This window comes from Pseudophryne corroboree, chromosome 10 (assembly GCF_028390025.1).
Source record: "Pseudophryne corroboree isolate aPseCor3 chromosome 10, aPseCor3.hap2, whole genome shotgun sequence".
Taxonomy (NCBI): domain Eukaryota; kingdom Metazoa; phylum Chordata; class Amphibia; order Anura; family Myobatrachidae; genus Pseudophryne; species Pseudophryne corroboree.
This window is the reverse complement of record NC_086453.1, coordinates 145,816,154-145,835,617: the sequence shown is the minus strand read 5'-3', so window position 1 is coordinate 145,835,617 and position 19,464 is coordinate 145,816,154. Positions and strand designations below refer to the sequence as shown.

At 45.0% G+C, this 19,464-nt stretch overlaps 1 protein-coding gene across 3 annotated transcripts in view; it reads left to right on the top strand.

Moving 5' to 3' along the window:
* TMC4 (transmembrane channel like 4) overlaps positions 1-19,177 on the top strand; it is a 194,820-nt gene extending 175,643 nt beyond the window's left edge. For all 3 annotated transcript variants that reach the window (XM_063942866.1, XM_063942865.1, XM_063942864.1), the window contains 3 exons: positions 16,087-16,242; positions 16,341-16,419; positions 18,723-19,177. In XM_063942866.1, the coding sequence (XP_063798936.1) occupies positions 16,087-16,242; positions 16,341-16,419; positions 18,723-18,764 (277 nt within the window). In that variant the 3' untranslated portion in view covers positions 18,765-19,177. The remainder of the gene's footprint in view (positions 1-16,086; positions 16,243-16,340; positions 16,420-18,722) is intronic.
* Positions 19,178-19,464: the final 287 nt, after the last annotated feature.

Sequence of the window (19,464 nt, the reverse complement as noted above, 5' to 3'; positions counted from 1 at the left end):
TCTTAAATTCAGGACACTGAATAAAGGTGGAACTGATTCCTACCAAGAGTTTGCTAGTCAGCTACGGCAAGCCTGTGGGAAATGGCTTGAAGGAAGACAGGCCTCCACTGTGGAGCAGATTGTCAACTTAATTGTGGTAGAACAGCTAATGATTAAGATGGTACCAGAGGTACGGGAGTGGGTCGCAGACAGGAAGCCCAGTACACCTGAACAAGCTGCGGAATGGGCTGATGAATATATAGCCAATCGTCCGCAATGGAGAATCTTCAGTGCAGCAGGCGGTACAAGAACCCCACGAGTGGAGAAGCTCTCTGATAAAGAACCGCAAGTCAAAGATAGTAATAAAGGAGGCCCTATCAAAAACATCACTTATCAGCCATCCAGATTCAGAGTGGCTAACCCAGAACCTCGGAAGTGTTATCGCTGCAATCAACCAGGGCACTTGCTTAGGGACTGTCCACGCACAAGAGGGCCATTCCCTGGGGCTAGACAGGCTCCAGTCTCTGTGGTATGTTACCCCACGGAGGATAATGGTGAGGAGGTCGTCCAGTCAGATATGGATGGGATGATGGGTGGGGTATATATTGTGGACTTGGTTCTGGGGGAGGAGAAGGCTACTCCCTGGAACATGCGAGGGCACCTACAGACTGTGATAGTGGAGAACCAGCAGGTACAGGGCCTACGAGACTCTGGGGCCTCACTCACGTTGATTGAGCCGGACCTGATTCCTGCCTCCCAGGTGATACCTGGACAGTATGTGCGAATTGCCACTGCCGGGGGACAACAGGCCGATATCCCAGTTGCCAAGATACATCTGGACTGGGGAGCTGACCAAGGAATCGTGGAAGTCGGAGTACTCAAGGGGCTACCAGCCAAGGTAATCCTCGGGAATGATCTGGGACAAGGACTAGTGACACACTTCGTCCAGGTGGTAACCAGAAGCCAAACACGAAGAGAGGTGACCCAGGCTACAGATATGGACCAGAACCAGCCCACCCAGACAATGGTGAGTGACTCTAGTTCATTATCCAGTACTTTAGAGGTAGACTTGGGGGAGGTGGACCGGAGTGAGTTCCGACAGGCCCAACGGACTGACCCCTCCCTGAGCAAATTGAGGAGCGCAGCCGAACTGGGGTTGGAAACAGCTGATGGAAGTAAGATAGTGTGGGAAGAGGAATTACTGTACCGAGTGGTCATCCCTCGGCCCGGACAGGAAGCAGTCATGCCTACTAAACAGTTGGTGGTACCTACACAATACAGAGCACAATTACTAGCTCTTGCCCACGACATCCCTGCAGCTGGCCATTTTGGCACCCGGAAAACATTGGCCCGACTGTTGCGGAATTTCTTCTGGCCACGGATTTCTAGAGACGTTAAGCAGTATCGGGACACCTGTGATACCTGTCAGAGACTGGGAAAGCCCCAACAGAAAGCTTTTCTGCACCCATTACCTATTATAGGGGAGCCCTTTGCCCGTGTTGCCATAGACCTAGTTGGACCATTAGCTATTCCCAGTCACACGGGCAAAAAGTACATCTTAACACTGGTGGACTTTGCAACACGTTACCCTGAAGCCGTGGCCCTGTCATCCATTGACACGGAACATGTTGCGCAAGCACTGACTGACATATTCAGTCGGGTCGGATATCCACAGGAAGTCATCACAGACCAAGGGCCTCAATTCCAAGGTGAACTAATGCAAACCCTGTGGGAAAAGTGGGGGGTTCGGCCTCTTCGGACCACCCCTTATCATCCTGAGACCAATGGACTATGTGAACGATTCAATGGAACGCTGAAAAGACTCCTACAAGCTTACGTACAGTCCGAGGGGAGGGACTGGGAGAGAGCCCTGCAACAGCTTCTATTTGCTTATCGGGAAGTTCCACAAGCATCTACCGGATATTCCCCGTTTGAACTTCTGTACGGCCGGAAAGTGCGTGGGCCCCTAGACCTGGTCAAAGAGAGTTGGGAGGGAACTTTCCAAGAACACCAGCAGCCCATTTTACAATATGTAGAGAACATGCGGAATCGGATGAAAAGATTGCTACAATTAACCCAAGTGCATCTCCGGGAATCACAAGAGAAACAAAGGGAATGGTACGATGCCCACGCTCAAGACCGTGAGTTGAATCCAGGGCAAAAGGTCTTGGTGCTTATCCCAGTGCGTAGAAACAAACTGCAAGCCACCTGGGATGGACCGTATACAGTGGTAAGGCGCACCGGACCGGTCAATTATGTGATCGCCCTGGATAAGGGAGGGAAGCGCCTACGCACCTTCCATATAAATAGAATCAAAGCTTATAGAGATCGTCAAGTAGCAGCCATGATGGTATGTTGCCCTCCAATGGAGACACCAGAAACTGATCCATTGCCTGACCTTTTGGGAGCTGCTAAAGAGAATAAGGGGGTGGAATCAGTCCAGGTGGGACCACAATTGAATACGACACAGCAGCAAGAGATGCAGAGGATCTTAGAGGCTGAACAAGCCCAGTTTTCATGTCAACCTGGTCGAACTCACCTGACCACTCACCACGTGGACACTGGGAACAGTAAGCCCATCCGACAAGTCGCTTACCGAATGACCCCAGATGTTATGAGACAGGTAAAGACTGAGATCAAAGAGATGCTAGCTTTGGGGGTCATTGTGCCATCTAAAAGCCCATGGGCCGCTGGGGTCGTGTTGGTTCCCAAGAAAGACGGGACTACACGGTTTTGCGTGGACTATCGCAAATTGAATGAAGTAACCATAACTGATGCTTACCCTATGCCCCGTATCGACGAGCTACTGGACCGGATTGGAGGGGCCAAGTTCGTCTCAACGCTGGACTTAAGCAAGGGTTACTGGTAAATCCCACTTACCAAAGAAGCCCAGGAGCGTTCTGCCTTCATCACGCCCATAGGACTCTTTGAGTGTACTACCATGCCTTTCGGGATGAAGAACGCCCCTGCCACATTCCAGCGAATGGTGAATGACCTACTGGAGGGATGTCAAGACTTTGCACAAGCCTACCTCGATGATATCGCCATCTTCAGCCATACCTGGGCAGACCATTTAACTCATGTGGCAGAAGTGCTCAAAAGGATCAGACAGGCCGGGCTCACCATACGCCCAGATAAATGTCAGATGGGGATGGCTGAGGTTCAGTACCTAGGACATCGGGTTGGAGGAGGATCTATTAGACCAGAACCGGCAAAGATGGAGGCTATTGTCAACTGGCCCCGACCTGTCAACCAGAAGCAAGTGCGGGCCTTCCTTGGGGTTGCTGGCTATTACAGAAAATTCATACCACATTACAGCACCGTGGCCAAGGCCCTAACGGACTTGACCAAAAAGAGATATGCTCGGAAGATCGAATGGACTGTTGAGTGTGAGCAAGCCTTCACCATCTTAAAAGACACGCTGACTCGAGCCCCAGTGTTGGCTACCCCTGACTACGATAAAAAGTTTATTGTGCAGACAGACGCTTCGGGGTGTGGACTTGGGGCAGTGTTGTGCCAGGTGGGAGAAGATGGTAGGGAACACCCAATTGTGTATCTATCTCGTAAGCTAGCTGACCGAGAGATAGCCTATGCCACTATTGAGAAGGAGTGTCTAGCCATAGTCTGGGCCTTAAAGAAACTACAACCTTATCTCTATGGTAAAGAATTCACTATTATTACTGACCATAACCCATTAAATTGGCTAAATAGAACCTCAGGGGAAAATGGGAGGTTGTTGAGGTGGAGTTTGGCGTTACAAGGTTTCAACTTTTCTATTTCTCACAAAAAGGGACGAGACCATCACAATGCTGACGGGTAATCCAGACGTGAGGAAACAAATGCCAGACTTCGCAGACCTTCGGGCCGAGACAACAGTCAGGACTCCAACATTGGGATCATGTCTGTCGCCTCGATTTAAGAAGGGGGAGGTATGTGAGGAGACCAGGGAAAGGGATGTCTAGGACTTGCTTTCATGTTAAAAAGGAAAGAGTTCTTAAATTGAAGCCCTCAGTCTGCAGAAGTCACACACAGGAAGTATCCCAGAAGCAGACAGCAGGGCAGTGTTCCTTGTAGAAAATCCCTCCTCCTTCCCCTCTGGAAAGACTGACAGCATGATCCACCAATCAGAAAGGAGGAGAGAGAAGAAACCAGCAAGGGAGAATTGTGGGAGTGAGGAAGTGGCTGGGAGAAGGAGACTGTGTGTGTGTGGAGGTGATGGTGCACAGCTAGACTCACTGGAGGTTGGGGTGTCGTCCCCTCTCAGTGTCATCAGTGACCAGCCACTCTGTGTGCCCTGCTACAGCTGTCATTACTGCCCAGGACTGGAGGAAATATACAGCAGCTGGTAAGGACTTTGCTGAACTCTGAGTGGACATTATTAGTATAACCCTGCTTGCTGTTCACTGGATTTCTGGGTCTCCCTGAATAAAGATCACCTTGTTTTCATGATAACCGGCTCCACAGTGTGATCCCTGAACCCCAGGATACCCAGGTCACCCGGTATCCTCACAATGGGTCTAACCGAACCGTCTGGTTTCGGGATTATAACATGGTCGAATAATAACACCCTCTTGTTGAAGGAGGGGACCCTTGACCACCACCTTGTGAAGATACAATTTACGAATTGCAGTTAACACTGGCTCCCTCTCTTGGGGGGAAGCCCGCCGGGTCCTCGGTGAGGGGGCATCTTCTCACAGTCCAGCCTGTATCCCGGCGATACAGTTTATATTGCCCAGGGATCTAACAGGGAGTGAACCCACTTGTGGCTGAACTTACGAAGGCGTGTCCCCACTAGTGATGAGCGGATTCGGTTTTACTCGGTTCTCAAAACCAAATCTTATTGGCTATCCAAAACACGTGACATCAGTGAGCCAATAAGATTCGGTTTTGAGAACCGAGTAAAACCGAGTAAAACCGAATCCGCTCATCACTAGTCCCCACCGGGCCTAGCTCCGCCTGTGGAGCCCCAGCGACATGCGGTGGATTTTTGTAGAGGCCGGGGAGGACTTCTGTTCTTGGGGACTAGCTGTGTTGTACAGCTTCTTTCCTCTGCCCCCGGCTCTGACAAGAAAGGACGCACCTCAGACTTTCTTGTTTCTTTATTCGAAAAGCTGCATTTAATAATGTCGTGCTTTCCTAGGCTGTGCAGGAATATAAGGCAAAATATCAGAATTACCAGCTATAGCTGTGGAGACCAGGCCCGAGAACCTTTCTCCACACAATCCTCAGCCTTCCATATGCCTCTTAAGTCGGCATCATCTGTCCTATGTATATTCTACAGGACACGTCAAGCAGAAATCGACATAGATTTTGTCTCTAGGACCCAGTATACTCATGTCCCTTTGGGCATGCTTTATAATTATATATCTATCACTTAAGACAGCATCTTAAAATATTTATATGCATACTAGGGTCTCAATCTCTGCTGATAAGGTACCTGTCCACGCTGCCACAGCGCTATAAACCCATGCCGACACAATCGCCGGTCTGGGTAGTATACTAGAATGTGCACACTATCTGCAGGATCCCTGAGAATAGCTAGTGCAAACAGGACACCCAAGGGGAAGATTCTCAACACATCCTGGCCCTAGTGGGGAAAGGATACAGCCTGAGAATTCTCTTGCGGGAAGCTGCCGTCTCTTGTCTGGAGATTCCCGCTCTTTTTCCTCATGAGAGGAGGGAAATTTACCTCAGCATTCTTCCCCTTAACATGTGTACTCTCGTGTCAGGGACAGATGAGTCATCAGTGATATGCAAATCATCTTTTATTCCAATAATCATATATTGAATATCTTTTAGCCCTCTTGGCTGTAACTTTGCATTATCGTAGTCGACAGTGGAGTTAAACTCCGTGTCGATACTTTGTTATTTTGGATAGTGAACATAGAGAGACTCTGAAGGACTCTGTGACATAGGGACAGACCAGGGTAGATTTCCTTTCTGTTCCCTAACCTTTTGTGCAATAATTTTACCTCAGCACTTACACATATCCAAACAGGTGTCGGCGTTGTCGACGGAGACACCCTCCCACACACATATCCGCTCTATCACCTCCTTAGAGGAGCCTTTTACCTCAGACATGTCGACACATGCGTACCGACACACCACACACACAGGGGAAGCTCTATTTGAAGACAGTTCCCCCACCAGGCCCTTTGGAGAGACAGAGAGAGAGTATGCCAGCACACACCACAGCGCTATATAATACAGGGATGTACACTATACTGAGTGATTTTTCCCCTATAGCAGCTTATATACACAGTTTTGCGCCTAAATTTATGTGCCCCCCCCTCTCTTTTTTACCCTTTGTGTACCAGGATACTGCAGGGGAGAGCCTGGGGAGCTTCCTTCCAGCTGAGCTGTGAAGAGAAAATGGCGCCGGTGTGCTGAGGAATAAAACTAACACTTCTATTTTTGAACGCATTCTTACTTCGCAGCATTTTTTCCACACCTAAAACTTTTACACAGTACTGCGAGTGTGTGTGTGTGTGTGTGTGTGTGTGTGTGTGTGTGTGTGTGTATGTATGTATATATATATATATATATATATATATATATATATATGGAAAAATGTATGAGCGCAAAGGACAAGGAAAAGTTAAAAGTCCCGTGGAACTACAAGTCCCAGGCTGAACAAGAATCAACAGTTTCTCACAGTCACTGACACCCAGTCTCACTGGTCGATTAGTCTTTATCAGTGTGCACCTCTGGGATTTCCAGCTGTCGCTTCCCCACCAGAGACCCGATTCCGAACGGGTAATGATCCTGCCGAGAAATTTTGAAAGAAGCAGGGAGCGCCAATAGTGCATTAAAAGTGTAACAATTTATTTATAACACATCCAAATACGATGATCAAATAAAACCCGTACCATAAAAGGCGGTTAAACCACCGCTTGTATAACCAGCATGAAATTATCCCACAATACAACTCAGCATACGTGATTCAGTATCCATACGTCAGACCACGCCCATACGCGTTTCGTCATCAGACTTCGTCAGTGGGCTTGGTCTGAAGTCACAATCTCATTATTTAAATACACCCTGCAGCACTCTGATTGGCCTATGCAAGATGTCTTAGAACAGCTACAAATCATCTATACAGCAGCTGATCCATATTAAACCAATGGATTCATTTATCAAATAGTACATTTTATACGTGTCTAAACGATTAGGAGAGAATTCATAAAGGCATCAAAGTACATGAATATGTACGGAATATTAAAAAATAAAACATATATAAAAAAAATTTTTGTTTGAAATGTAATCATGTAAATGCAGTATAAAAATATTAATGCACTCTAATAGGTAATATTCACACTACCCATAGACACATTGGGGTATATTTACTAAGCTCCCGATTTTGACCGAGATGCCGTTTTTTCATCAAAGTGTCATCTCGGTCAATCTCGGTCATTTACTAAACACTAATCACGGCAGTGATGAGGGCATTCGTAATTTTTTTCTAGTTCAGGTAAAAAATTACGAATGAATACACCATCGGTCAAATTACGCCTGTTTAAGTATGAATCTCGGTCATTTACTAAGAAGTGCAAAGCAAAAAAAACCAAAACACTGCCGTGAAAAATTACAATTCGTAAAAAAGTCCTAAAAAAAAACAGACCTGCTTTTTTTATTCGTGATTTGAGATGCATGCAGGGATCCATGAGATCCGTGCATGTATATCAGTGGGAAGGGGTTGGAAAGTGCTTTTTTTTGCCAAAAAAAATTGCGTGGGGTCCCCCCTCCTAAGCATAACCAGCCTCGGGCTCTTTGAGCCGATCCTGGTTGCAGAAATATGGGGAAAAAAATGACAGGGGTTCCCCCATATTTAAGCAACCAGCATCGGGCTCTGCGCCTGGTCCTGGTCCCAAAAATACGGGGGACAAAAAGAGTAGGGGTCCCCCGTATTTTTAAAACCAGCACCGGGCTCCACTAGCTGGACAGATAATGCCACAGCCGGGGGTCACTTTTATACAGCGCCCTGCGGCCGTGGCATCAAAAATCCAACTAGTCACCCCTGGCCGGGGTACCCTGGGGGAGTGGGGACCCCTTCAATCAAGGGGTCCCCCCCCCCCCAGCCACCCAAGGGCCAGGGGTGAAGCCCGAGGCTGTCCCCCCCATCCAATGGGCTGCGGATGGGAGGGCTGATAGCCTTTGTTGTAAAATAAAAGATATTGTTTTTAGTAGCAGTACTACAAGTCCCAGCAAGCCTCCCCCGCATGCTTGTACTTGGAGAACCACAAGTACCAGCATGCGGCGGAAAAACGGGCCCGCTGGTACCTGTAGTACTACCACTAAAAAAATACCCAAAAAAACACAAGACACACACACCGTGAAAGTATAATTTTATTACATACATACACACATACATACATACTTACCTTATGTTCCCACGCAGGTCGGTCCTCTTCTCCAGTAGAATCCAAGGGGTACCTGTTGAAGAAATTCTACTCACCAGATCCAGTGGTCCAGGCTCCTCGGCAAATCCAGGGATAATCCACGTACTTGAATAAAACAAAAAAACGGCTGCCCGACCACGAACTGAAAGGTGACCCATGTTTGCACATGGGTCACCTTTCCACGAATGCCAGAAACCCACTTTGCCTTCTGGCTAAGTGGGTTTCTTCAGCCAATCAGGGAGTGCCACGTTGTAGCACTCTCCTGATCAGCTGTGTGCTGCTGTCCTCACTGACAGGCAGCACGCGGCAGTGTTACAATGTAGCGCCTATGCGCTACATTGTAACCAATGATGGGAACTTTCTGCTCAGCGGTGACGTCACTTTAGGTCAACCGCAGGGCAGAAAGTTCCCATCATTGGTTACAATGTAGCGCATAGGCGCTACATTGTAACACTGCCGCGTGCTGCCTGTCAGTGAGGACAGCAGCACACAGCTGATCAGGAGAGTGCTACAACGTGGCACTCCCTGATTGGCTGAAGAAACCCACTTAGCCAGAAGGCAAAGTGGGTTTCTGGCATTCGTGGAAAGGTGACCCATGTGCAAACATGGGTCACCTTTCAGTTCGTGGTCGGGCAGCCGTTTTTTTGTTTTATTCAAGTACGTGGATTATCCCTGGATTTGCCGAGGAGCCTGGACCACTGGATCTGGTGAGTAGAATTTCTTCAACAGGTACCCCTTGGATTCTACTGGAGAAGAGGACCGACCTGCGTGGGAACATAAGGTAAGTATGTATGTATGTGTGTATGTATGTAATAAAATTATACTTTCACGGTGTGTGTGTCTTGTGTTTTTTTGGGTATTTTTTTAGTGGTAGTACTACAGGTACCAGCGGGCCCGTTTTTCCGCCGCATGCTGGTACTTGTGGTTCTCCAAGTACAAGCATGCGGGGGAGGCTTGCTGGGACTTGTAGTACTGCTACTAAAAACAATATCTTTTATTTTACAACAAAGGCTATCAGCCCTCCCATCCGCAGCCCATTGGATGGGGGGGGACAGCCTCGGGCTTCACCCCTGGCCCTTGGGTGGCTGGGGGGGGGGGACCCCTTGATTGAAGGGGTCCCCACTCCCCCAGGGTACCCCGGCCAGGGGTGACTAGTTGGATTTTTGATGCCACGGCCGCAGGGCGCTGTATAAAAGTGACCCCCGGCTGTGGCATTATCTGTCCAGCTAGTGGAGCCCGGTGCTGGTTTTAAAAATACGGGGGACCCCTACTCTTTTTGTCCCCCGTATTTTTGGGACCAGGACCAGGCGCAGAGCCCGATGCTGGTTGCTTAAATATGGGGGAACCCCTGTCATTTTTTCCCCCATATTTCTGCAACCAGGATCGGCTCAAAGAGCCCGAGGCTGGTTATGCTTAGGAGGGGGGACCCCACGCAATTTTTTTTAGGATTTTACTTTGTTTAATTTAAAAAAAAAAAAAAATACGAACCCCAGCACGGATCACATAGATCCGGCCGAGATTGATTGTAAAAAAAAACGGCAGTGTTTTGCTAATCACTGCCGTCAAATTAGGTAAAAAAACACGAATGACATCGACATCGGAAGCAAAGAAAAATACGAATACGACAGCTTAGTAAATTAGTCGTAATCAATTCAAAAAGTTGCAGTTTTACACTGCCGATGTCATTCGTGATTGAACTTTGACCTATTTTCGGAAATTACGAATCTTAGTAAATATACCCCATTGTTATTCATAAATCAATAACTATATTAAAGTAAAATCAGCAATATTCCAAACTTCTATATATCACATACTGACCAACCCTATATTCATTGTACTCTTGTTACCATTGGCAACCACAGCAGGGTAATTAAGCAGACAGGAGTTTTTCCCAACACCAACAGGTTTAGATGATGGACTAATTATAATGGCACAGCAACTATGCACATACTAAAAAGCCTCTTGTTTGTATCGTATATATCGACTCAGGAGGAAATTAAAAGGTCAGTTCAAGCATCTTATAAAGAATTTTTTTTATTTTTTTTTAGTTTGAAGCATGTTATTAGAGCAAATGATACTAATAGGGACACCACATGAAACTGGCTATTTAGGCCAGCTACACACTTAACGGAGAGATGTAACCTATTTGAGAAACGGAGTAAGTTCATACCCCTCATTCAATCCCTTTGGATGCAAAGTGTTCAATGTAAATATCCAGAATGTCTCTCTTTTATTCCAATATGTTTTCTCTATCTCCGCCACGCTTGTCAAGTGGTATGTGTTCCAGCCCTATAAATTTTAATGAGGCTGGCTTGCTGCAATGATGCTGTTTAAAATGACGTGGAACACTATGATTTTCTACATTGTTCCTGATGTTTCTTAGGTGCTCTAAAATTCTCAACTTTAGCACTCTCTTCGTCTTGCCAATATAACGCATCCTGCACCCACATTCCAGCAGATATACAACATATGTAGTGTTACAATTAATAAAGTTATTTATTCTGAACTTTTTATCCGTATTTGAACCACTTAAGGGTTTTCGTACCTTTTAACCCATACTGGCACACTTTACACTTGCCACATGTATAAAATCCTTCCACTCTGGGCAATAGGGTACTATTGGATGGACAGTCATCCTTCTTGTCCAAAACAGGCAACAAACTAGGTGCTAGATGAGTTTTTAAAGTCTTTGCTCATCTAAACACCATATCTGGTCTTACTGGTATATGTTGTGATAATACCGGATTCATTTGCAAGATATGCCAATTTCGTTGAAGGCTCTTCTGGATTTCATAGTTAGATGAATTGAATTGAGTCACGAACGGACAAAACATCTTCTCATTTTTGACTAAATTCTTATCATCGCGTTTTTTATACTTAATAAGTTCTGTTCTATCCAGCGCCCTCGCTTTTTTGATGGCCGCTTCGATCAAGGACAGAGGGTAACCTTTTTCTAAAAATCTCCTTTTGTACTCTAAAGCTTGTTCCTCAAATTTAACTATTGAAGTACAGTTTCTTTTCAAACGTATTAGTTGAGAGAAAGGTATATTGCTCTTCCATTTTTTTAAATGGCAGCTGTTGAAATCCAAATAATTATTACTATCTACCTCTTTAAAGAACGTGAAAGTTTCTATAGAATTAGTAGACACATAGTCCCTAGTGTCAAGGACTAGGTCTAAAAACTCTATTTTTTCTTTTTGTAAATTGGATGTAAATCGAAGATTGAATTCGTTGATATTTAAATACTGTACGAACTCATTGAATTCGTCATTTGTTCCACGCCAAATGACCAAGACGTCATCGATATAGCGTTTGAACATGACGATTTTATTGAAAAAGGGATTATTAGCTAGTATATAACCCTTTTCCCACTCACCCATGTACAAATTGGTGACACTGGGGGCACAAATCGTCCCCATCGCCACACCACATACCTGTATAAAGGATTCTTCCAAAAAGGTGAAGTAATTATGTTTAAAAATGTACTTGATACAATCTAAGAGGAACTGTACTCTAGACGTATTCATCTCAAGGTCACTCTTCAAAATCTCTTCCAAACAAGATAGACATTTTTCATGTGGTATTGAAGTATAGAGTGAGGTAACATCAATTGTTCCCCACCTATAGTCATCACACCAAACAATATTCTCCAATAACTGTAAAATGTGGGTTGAATCTTTTACATATGTCTCTAATAAAGGGACATATTTCTTTAAAAAAATATCTACATATTCGGACACACGGGAGGTAAGAGAGTCAATCCCCGATATTATGGGGCGACCAGGGGGGTTAGTTTGATTTTTATGGATCTTAGGTAAATAATATATTGTGGCAATCCTAGGATGTTCATTCCACAAATATCCAAATTCTGCCTCACTTAAAACTCCCTTTTTGCAACCTTCTTTCAATAAATCAAGGAGTTCTGACAAAAATTCTTTAGTGGGGTCATTTTTTAACTTAAAATATGAAGCGGAGTCTGACAATAGCCTGTACATTTCAGCTTCATAGTCAGATCGATTCAATAGAACCAAGCCTCCCCCCTTATCGGCCTGCTTGATTACTAGTGCCGTATTTCCCTTTAATTTATCTAAGGACAACTGTTCTATTTTCGTCAGATTTGAAGTTATTTTACCCTTTTCATTAATTTTGTCAAAATCTTTCTTGACCAACTGAGCAAATAGATCAAGGTGAGTACCTCGTGATTCTACCGGGTAAAAAGTGGACCTTTTTTTCAACCCTGAGACATTCAACATTTCCTCACTTATATGATTTTTTAGGGGAGCCAGGGACTTATTACCTTGTCTTATGTAATGTCTCTTTAAGGTCATTTTACGTACATAGAGATTAAGATCCATATATAAGCTAAATTTATTTACTCCTGCCGTGGGCGCAAAAGATAAACCTTTTTGTAATACATTTACATCTGTGGCCGTGAGTTTCACGTCTGAAAGGTTAAAAATACCCACTTTTTCCTTAACTAATGGGGCTGCATTAGAGCCTTTTTGTGGGGCGCTCTGTCCTCCTCTCTTCCCTCTTCGTCTCTGATTCTTTTTCCCCACATGCGTAGCGGTACCTGACTCAACCCTTGTTCCCTCTCTTGTCTCATGAATTCTCCTCGTTTCCCTAAAAAAGACCCCTGTTTCGGGAAGTAGTCTTGGCCCTGTAATTGATTTACATCCAATTTACATCCAATTTACAAAAAGAAAAAATAGAGTTTTTAGACCTAGTCCTTGACACTAGGGACTATGGGGTATATGCAATTCACAGCGAATCGCGGCAAATTATCGCCGTTTTTTAATTCGACACAATTCGACAGGTGAATTCCGGCAGGTGGCTGCCGGAATTCACCATATTCAATGAAAAACGGATTCGACAGTCCCGCGGGCGAAAATCGGCCGATTTGCCGGATTTTGCCGCGATTTAAAAAAACGGGGAAAAACGGGAAACCCCCCCCAAAAAAATGGCGTGGGGTCCCCCCTCCAAAGCATAACCAGCCTCGGGCTCTTCGAGCTGGTCCTGGTTCTAAAAATGCGGGGAAAAATTGGGCAGGGATCCCCCGTATTTTTAAAACCAGCACCGGGCTCTGCGCCTGGTGCTGGTGCAAAAAATACGGGGGACAAAACGAGTAGGGGTCCCCCGTATTTTTCATCGGGCTCCACTAGCTGGACAGATAATGCCACAGCCGGGGGTCACTTTTATACAGTGCCCTGCGGCCGTGGCATTAAATATCCAACTAGTCACCCCAGGCCGGGGTACCCTGGGGGAGTGGGGACCCCTTCAATCAAGGGGTCCCCCCCCCAGCCACCCAAGGGCCAGGGGTGAAGCCCGAGGCTGTCCCCCCCATCCAAAGGCTGCGGATGGGAGGCTGATAGCCTTGAGTAAAATGACAAGAATATTGTTTTTTCCAGCAGTACTACAAGTCCCAGCAAGCCTCCTCCGCAAGCTGGTACTTGGCGAACCACAAGTACCAGCATGCGGGAGAAAACCGGGCCCGCTGGTACCTGTAGTTCTACTGGAAAAAAAATACCCAAATAAAAACAGGACACACACACCGTGACAAGTAAAACTTTATTACACACTGCCGACACACACATACTTACCTATGTTGACACGCCGACTGCCACGGTCTCCGACGATCCGAGGGTACCTGTGAAAACAATTATACTCACCATCCAGCGTCCAGAGGTACATCCACGTCCAGAGATAATCCACGAACTTGTTAAAAAAACAAAACGAACACCCGTTCCATGCCGGACTGAAAGGGGTCCCATGCTTTCACATGAGACCCCTTTCCACGAATGCCGGGACATCACGTGACTCCTGTCACTGAAGTCCCTTCAGCCAATCAGGAAGCGCTACTTCCGTGGCGCTCACCTGATTGGCTGTGCACTGTCTGAGCTGTCAGACAGCGCATCGCAAAGCCGCTCCATTCGTTTCAATGGTGGGAACTTTGCCGTCAGCGGTGGGGTTACCCGCGGTCAGCCGCTGACCGGCGGGTGACCTCACCGCTAGCCGCTAAGTTCCCACCATTGAATATAATGGTCGGAGCTGTGCGATGCGCTGTCTGAGTTCAGACTTCGTTTCTCAAATAGGTTACATCTCTCCGTTAAGTGTGTAGCTGGCCTAAATAGCCAGTTTCATGTGGTGTCCCTATTAGTATCATTTGCTCTAATAACATGCTTCAAACTAAAAAAAAAAAAAAATTCTTTATAAGATGCTTGAACTGACCTTTTAATTTCCTCCTGAGTCGATATATACGATACAAACAAGAGGCTTTTTAGTATGTGCATAGTTGCTGTGCCATTATAATTAGTCCATCATCTAAACCTGTTGGTGTTGGGAAAAACTCCTGTCTGCTTAATTACCCTGCTGTGGTTGCCAATGGTAACAAGAGTACAATGAATATAGGGTTGGTCAGTATGTGATATATAGAAGTTTGGAATATTGCTTATTTTACTCTAATATAGTTATTGGTTTATGAATAACAATGTGTCTATGGGTAGTGTGAATATTACCTATTAGAGTGCATTAATATTTTTATACTGCATTTACATGATTACATTTCAACAAACAAAAAAATTTTTTAGATATGTTTTATTTTTTAATATTCCGTACATATTCATGTACTTTGATGCCTTTATGAATTCTCTCCTAATCGTTTAGACACGTATAAAATGTACTATTTGATAAATGAATCCATTGGTTTAATATGGATCAGCTGCTGTATAGATGATTTGTAGCTGTTCTAAGACATCTTGCATAGGCCAATCAGAGTGCTGCAGGGTGTATTTAAATAATGAGATTGTGACTTCAGACCAAGCCCACTGACGAAGTCTGATGACGAAACGCGTATGGGCGTGGTCTGACGTATGGATACTGAATCACGTATGCTAAGTTGTATTGTGGGATAATTTCATGCTGGTTATACAAGCGGTGGTTTAACCGCCTTTTATGGTACGGGTTTTATTTGATCATCGTATTTGGATGTGTTATAAATAAATTGTTACACTTTTAATGCACTATTGGCGCTCCCTGCTTCTTTCAAAATTTCTCGGCATATATATATATATATATATATATATATATATATAATAGAAATACCTGACAAAGACCCTGAGGGATCGAAACGTCGACATACTTTTTTGGAAATTTGATGACTTAATAAAGATATTTGGACTTTTATTATTGGTGAGTGCCCTCTTCTGACCAAAATAAGTCATTATTTTTATATAAGTGGAACAAGTTGATTGTTGCCTTTGTGGAGCACCCCGCTGTGCCTGATCCTGGATGTGAGTGCAGATCCTTGTAAGTAAATATATATATATATATATAGCCTATAATTTTCAACATTCCCTTATTTCTAATTTTCTATGTGATGGTCCTAATCTTGCATAAGAAAAGGCTTTGAGCATTGTGATAAGGTGCATGGTAGGTTGTGAATACTGGTTACCTGGTAAAGTTTTCCCAATTGTATATTTAAAACTATGCCAAAAGACAAAAACAAAACAAAAAGGTTACTGTATGTTGAAACTGTCCTAATCTTGCATAAGAAAAGGCTCTGATCATTGTGATAAGGTGCATGGTAGGTTGTGAATACTGGTTACCTGGTAAAGTTTTCCCAATTGTATATTTAAAACTATGCCAAAAGACAAAAACAAAACAAAAAGGTTACTGTATGTTGAAACTGTCAATTTCCCTTTTTGAACAGTATGACTCCATCAAAAGCATGTGGTCCCTTCAGAGGTCAGGTGACTATTTGGCAAACTATCACCACATCAGTTCAGTCCCTCCCAACGGTTGCAAGGAATTTCTTTCTGTTCATTGGCTCACAGGCATTTGCTATCCCTCTTTTCATCGTTTCATGGTGAGATTATTAGAGTCCTTGATGAAAATTAAGTCAAGTATCAGATGCCTCTGCTTATTAGCCTAACATGTCTCTTCTCTAATCCCTGGCACCTATAGCATTTTCATGTTCTACCTTATGGCACTGAGAAGTTCATACAGAAAACTAGTTACCATTCTGAAAAGCCAACTGCTCATGGTAAGTTTACATTGTTTTAGCTGGATATGAAGGTACACCTGGATGTACTGTTACAGCTATTCAATGAGAAATAATCATATTCAGTGGCTAGTTCATGGAATGTCTAATGTCTTGCATGATTTGAAAGACATCTGCCAACACTTCCAACGGCCACCACATGCTTAATTGATTTAGCCTCTTTTAATCCAGACTTGAGGAGTACATGTTGAGATAGACACACTGATGAATGGTTAGACCTATCGCCATAAATACTTTACTGAACATTAGATATACAGTACATTTGCATTATCAAATGTACACCTAAAACTAAGTAGTATTGCTTTTCTGTTGCCATTACTTTTACAGATGTCTTCCTTATTCATAGCAGAGGAAGGGAACAGCTTAAACAGACATACTAGTGTAGAAAAAGGCTCCTCACCCCTTACTTCTAGGAAGAGGATATTGGTGTGTTTTTTTTTCTCCCTAAACAACACAGTGAACAAATTTGTATCTACTTTATGAGGGGGTTTGCAAAGTATACATTTTAACGACATCTTAAGGGCCCTACACATTTAAAGATCCGCCGCCAAGCTGCCCGACGGCGGATACGGGCGACGGGCGACCCGATGGAGGTGGGGGCAGTGAGGGGGGAGTGAAGTTACTTCACCCCCCGTCACACGGCTCCATAGAAGTGCAGGCAAATATGGACGAGATCGTCCATATTGGCCTGCATGCACAGCCGATGGGGCACCAGCGATGAACGAGCGAGATTGTTCACATCTTTGAGTGATATCGCCCAGTGTGTAGGGCCTATTATCCATGCCATCATAGATCAGTGATGGACAACCTGACATACTTCAAAGCCTTTCAACCATCACAACGATTGAACCTTACCCTCAATTCCAATATTTCACATGCCACTTGAACATCCCCAACACATCTCTCACACCTCCCCACATGCCACCCAGACCTTTTAAATGGCACTCAATCTTCTACACTCACAAGCAGATATAGTGACCTTTAGGCCCTCATTCAGAGTTGATCACTCGCTAGCTACTTTTAGCAGCCGTGCAAACGCATAGTCGCAGCCCACGGGGGAGTGTATTTTCGCTTTGCAGGAGTGCGAACGCCTGTGCAGCTGAGTGGCAGCAAACACATTTTGTGCAGAACAAGAGCAGCCCTGTAGTTACCTATTCTGTGCGATGATTGCTGCGACGAAGGTCCCGGTATAGACGTCAGATACCCGCCCAGCAAACGCCCGGCCTCGCCTGCGTTTTTTCAAACACTCCCAGAAAACAGTCAATTGACACCCAGAAACTCCCACTTCCTGTCAATCTCCTTGCGTCCGCCAGTGCGACTGGAAGCGTCGCTAGAACCTGTGCAAAACCACAAAGCTCTTTGTACTTGTACGACGCGCCTGTGCATTGCGGTGCATACGCATGCACAGATTAGCCCCATTCTGCCATAATCGCTGCGCTGTGAAAATCCGTAGCGAGCGATCGACCCGGAATGACCCCCACAGTACATACACTTGCCCTTACTCAGGTGCCAGCACAGAGGGAGAGCATGTGGTGCAGAGACCCCCTCTGACTGGATCTGCTGTGCGACATCCCTGTGGTTTACAGAGGAGATCACATGCAATCGCAATGGGCATGCGCCAAGGTGCCGCTGTGAACCAGCTCGCAATGAGGAGATCTTTAGAAAGTGATTGACAGGAAGTGACCGTTTGAAGGTGTTAATGGGGAGTTTACAAGGAGTAGTTGGGATAGCGCAGGTGTGTCATGGCCGTTTTGGGGCTTATATCTGCCATCAGCTGCAAGCTCATGGGTGCAAAAATGTTGCGCTTGCGCTGCTACTGCAGTGTCCAGTCTGCATAGCCACAGACCAACCCATAGACCCGATGTTCCTCGTTTTGTGTATACACTGGCTGTAAATGTGCACGCAATTGCGAATGAGTTTGTAATGGCTCCAGTGGGAGTCTCTTTTCATTTCTGGGCGGCAGCTTCACTTGCTACCATTAGAAGCTCCATAGCCTAGAAATCGCAATGACTTTCTTATAAAGCAGATAGTAAGAGTAAACATGGGGTTCAGTCCTAATCTCTGCTTCACAAGGAAGCAGAGATAAACTAGAGTGTAGCACAGCACTGGGGACTGCTGGTGAAGTCTCGCCGTGCTTCTTGTTGCCGACCGCTGTACTAGACAGATAAAAGCTAATTGCTGATGGTTGCTATGAATTGCTGTCCATTTAATCTGTTTTAGTAAATAACCACCATAGTTATATTATTAGATGCTTGTTAATAATATATCCTTCTCTATGTCCCTAGGAAAAAAGCAGGAAGACATTTCTGAATGGGGCATATCAGTAAACAGCAGACTCCAGTGCAGTTACAAATCGGAAAATTATGTTCAACTACATAAATCAGTATATTAAGATACATTGTGCTAACAACTTACAGTGATTATAAATCAGATGTTTTATTTTAGTGAACAATTGTGCTGACAGCCAATGAGACCACTGCTACCATACATGCTGCTGATTGGTTACTTGCACAGGTGACATAATCTGACCAGTACAACATGCATGGGTATTGTGAGGTTGCAAATCAGAGGGCAGCAAGAGCATTCTGCCTTTATTGTCTAATAATCCCAGCAAGTTCTTCTAAAACGGTGCCACATAAATATACAAAATCACCAACAAATAGAATTGATTCTACTCTACTGCTATGCATTTCTCACTATAGTTGGCAGGGGGACTTAGGGGTTTGTTAGACTGCTGGGAAGTGGGTGGGGGAGGGTTTAGACACACTGTGTGGGGGTTAGGTTTAGGCACAAATGGGAGACGGTTAGAATTTGGTTGCAGAAAGGGGGGCATTAGGTTTAAGCACCAAAGGGGGGTGGGGTGGGGTTAGGTTTAGGCACTAAGGGGAAGTTTAGGCTGCGGTAAGGGAGGATTAGAGGGATAGATTACTTATCTCACCTCTGTTGGGATCGTGACCATCGGATGCCGGGATCGGTACTGTGACCGCCAGCATCCCTTCCGCCGGTACACCTACCGATCCCCACTAG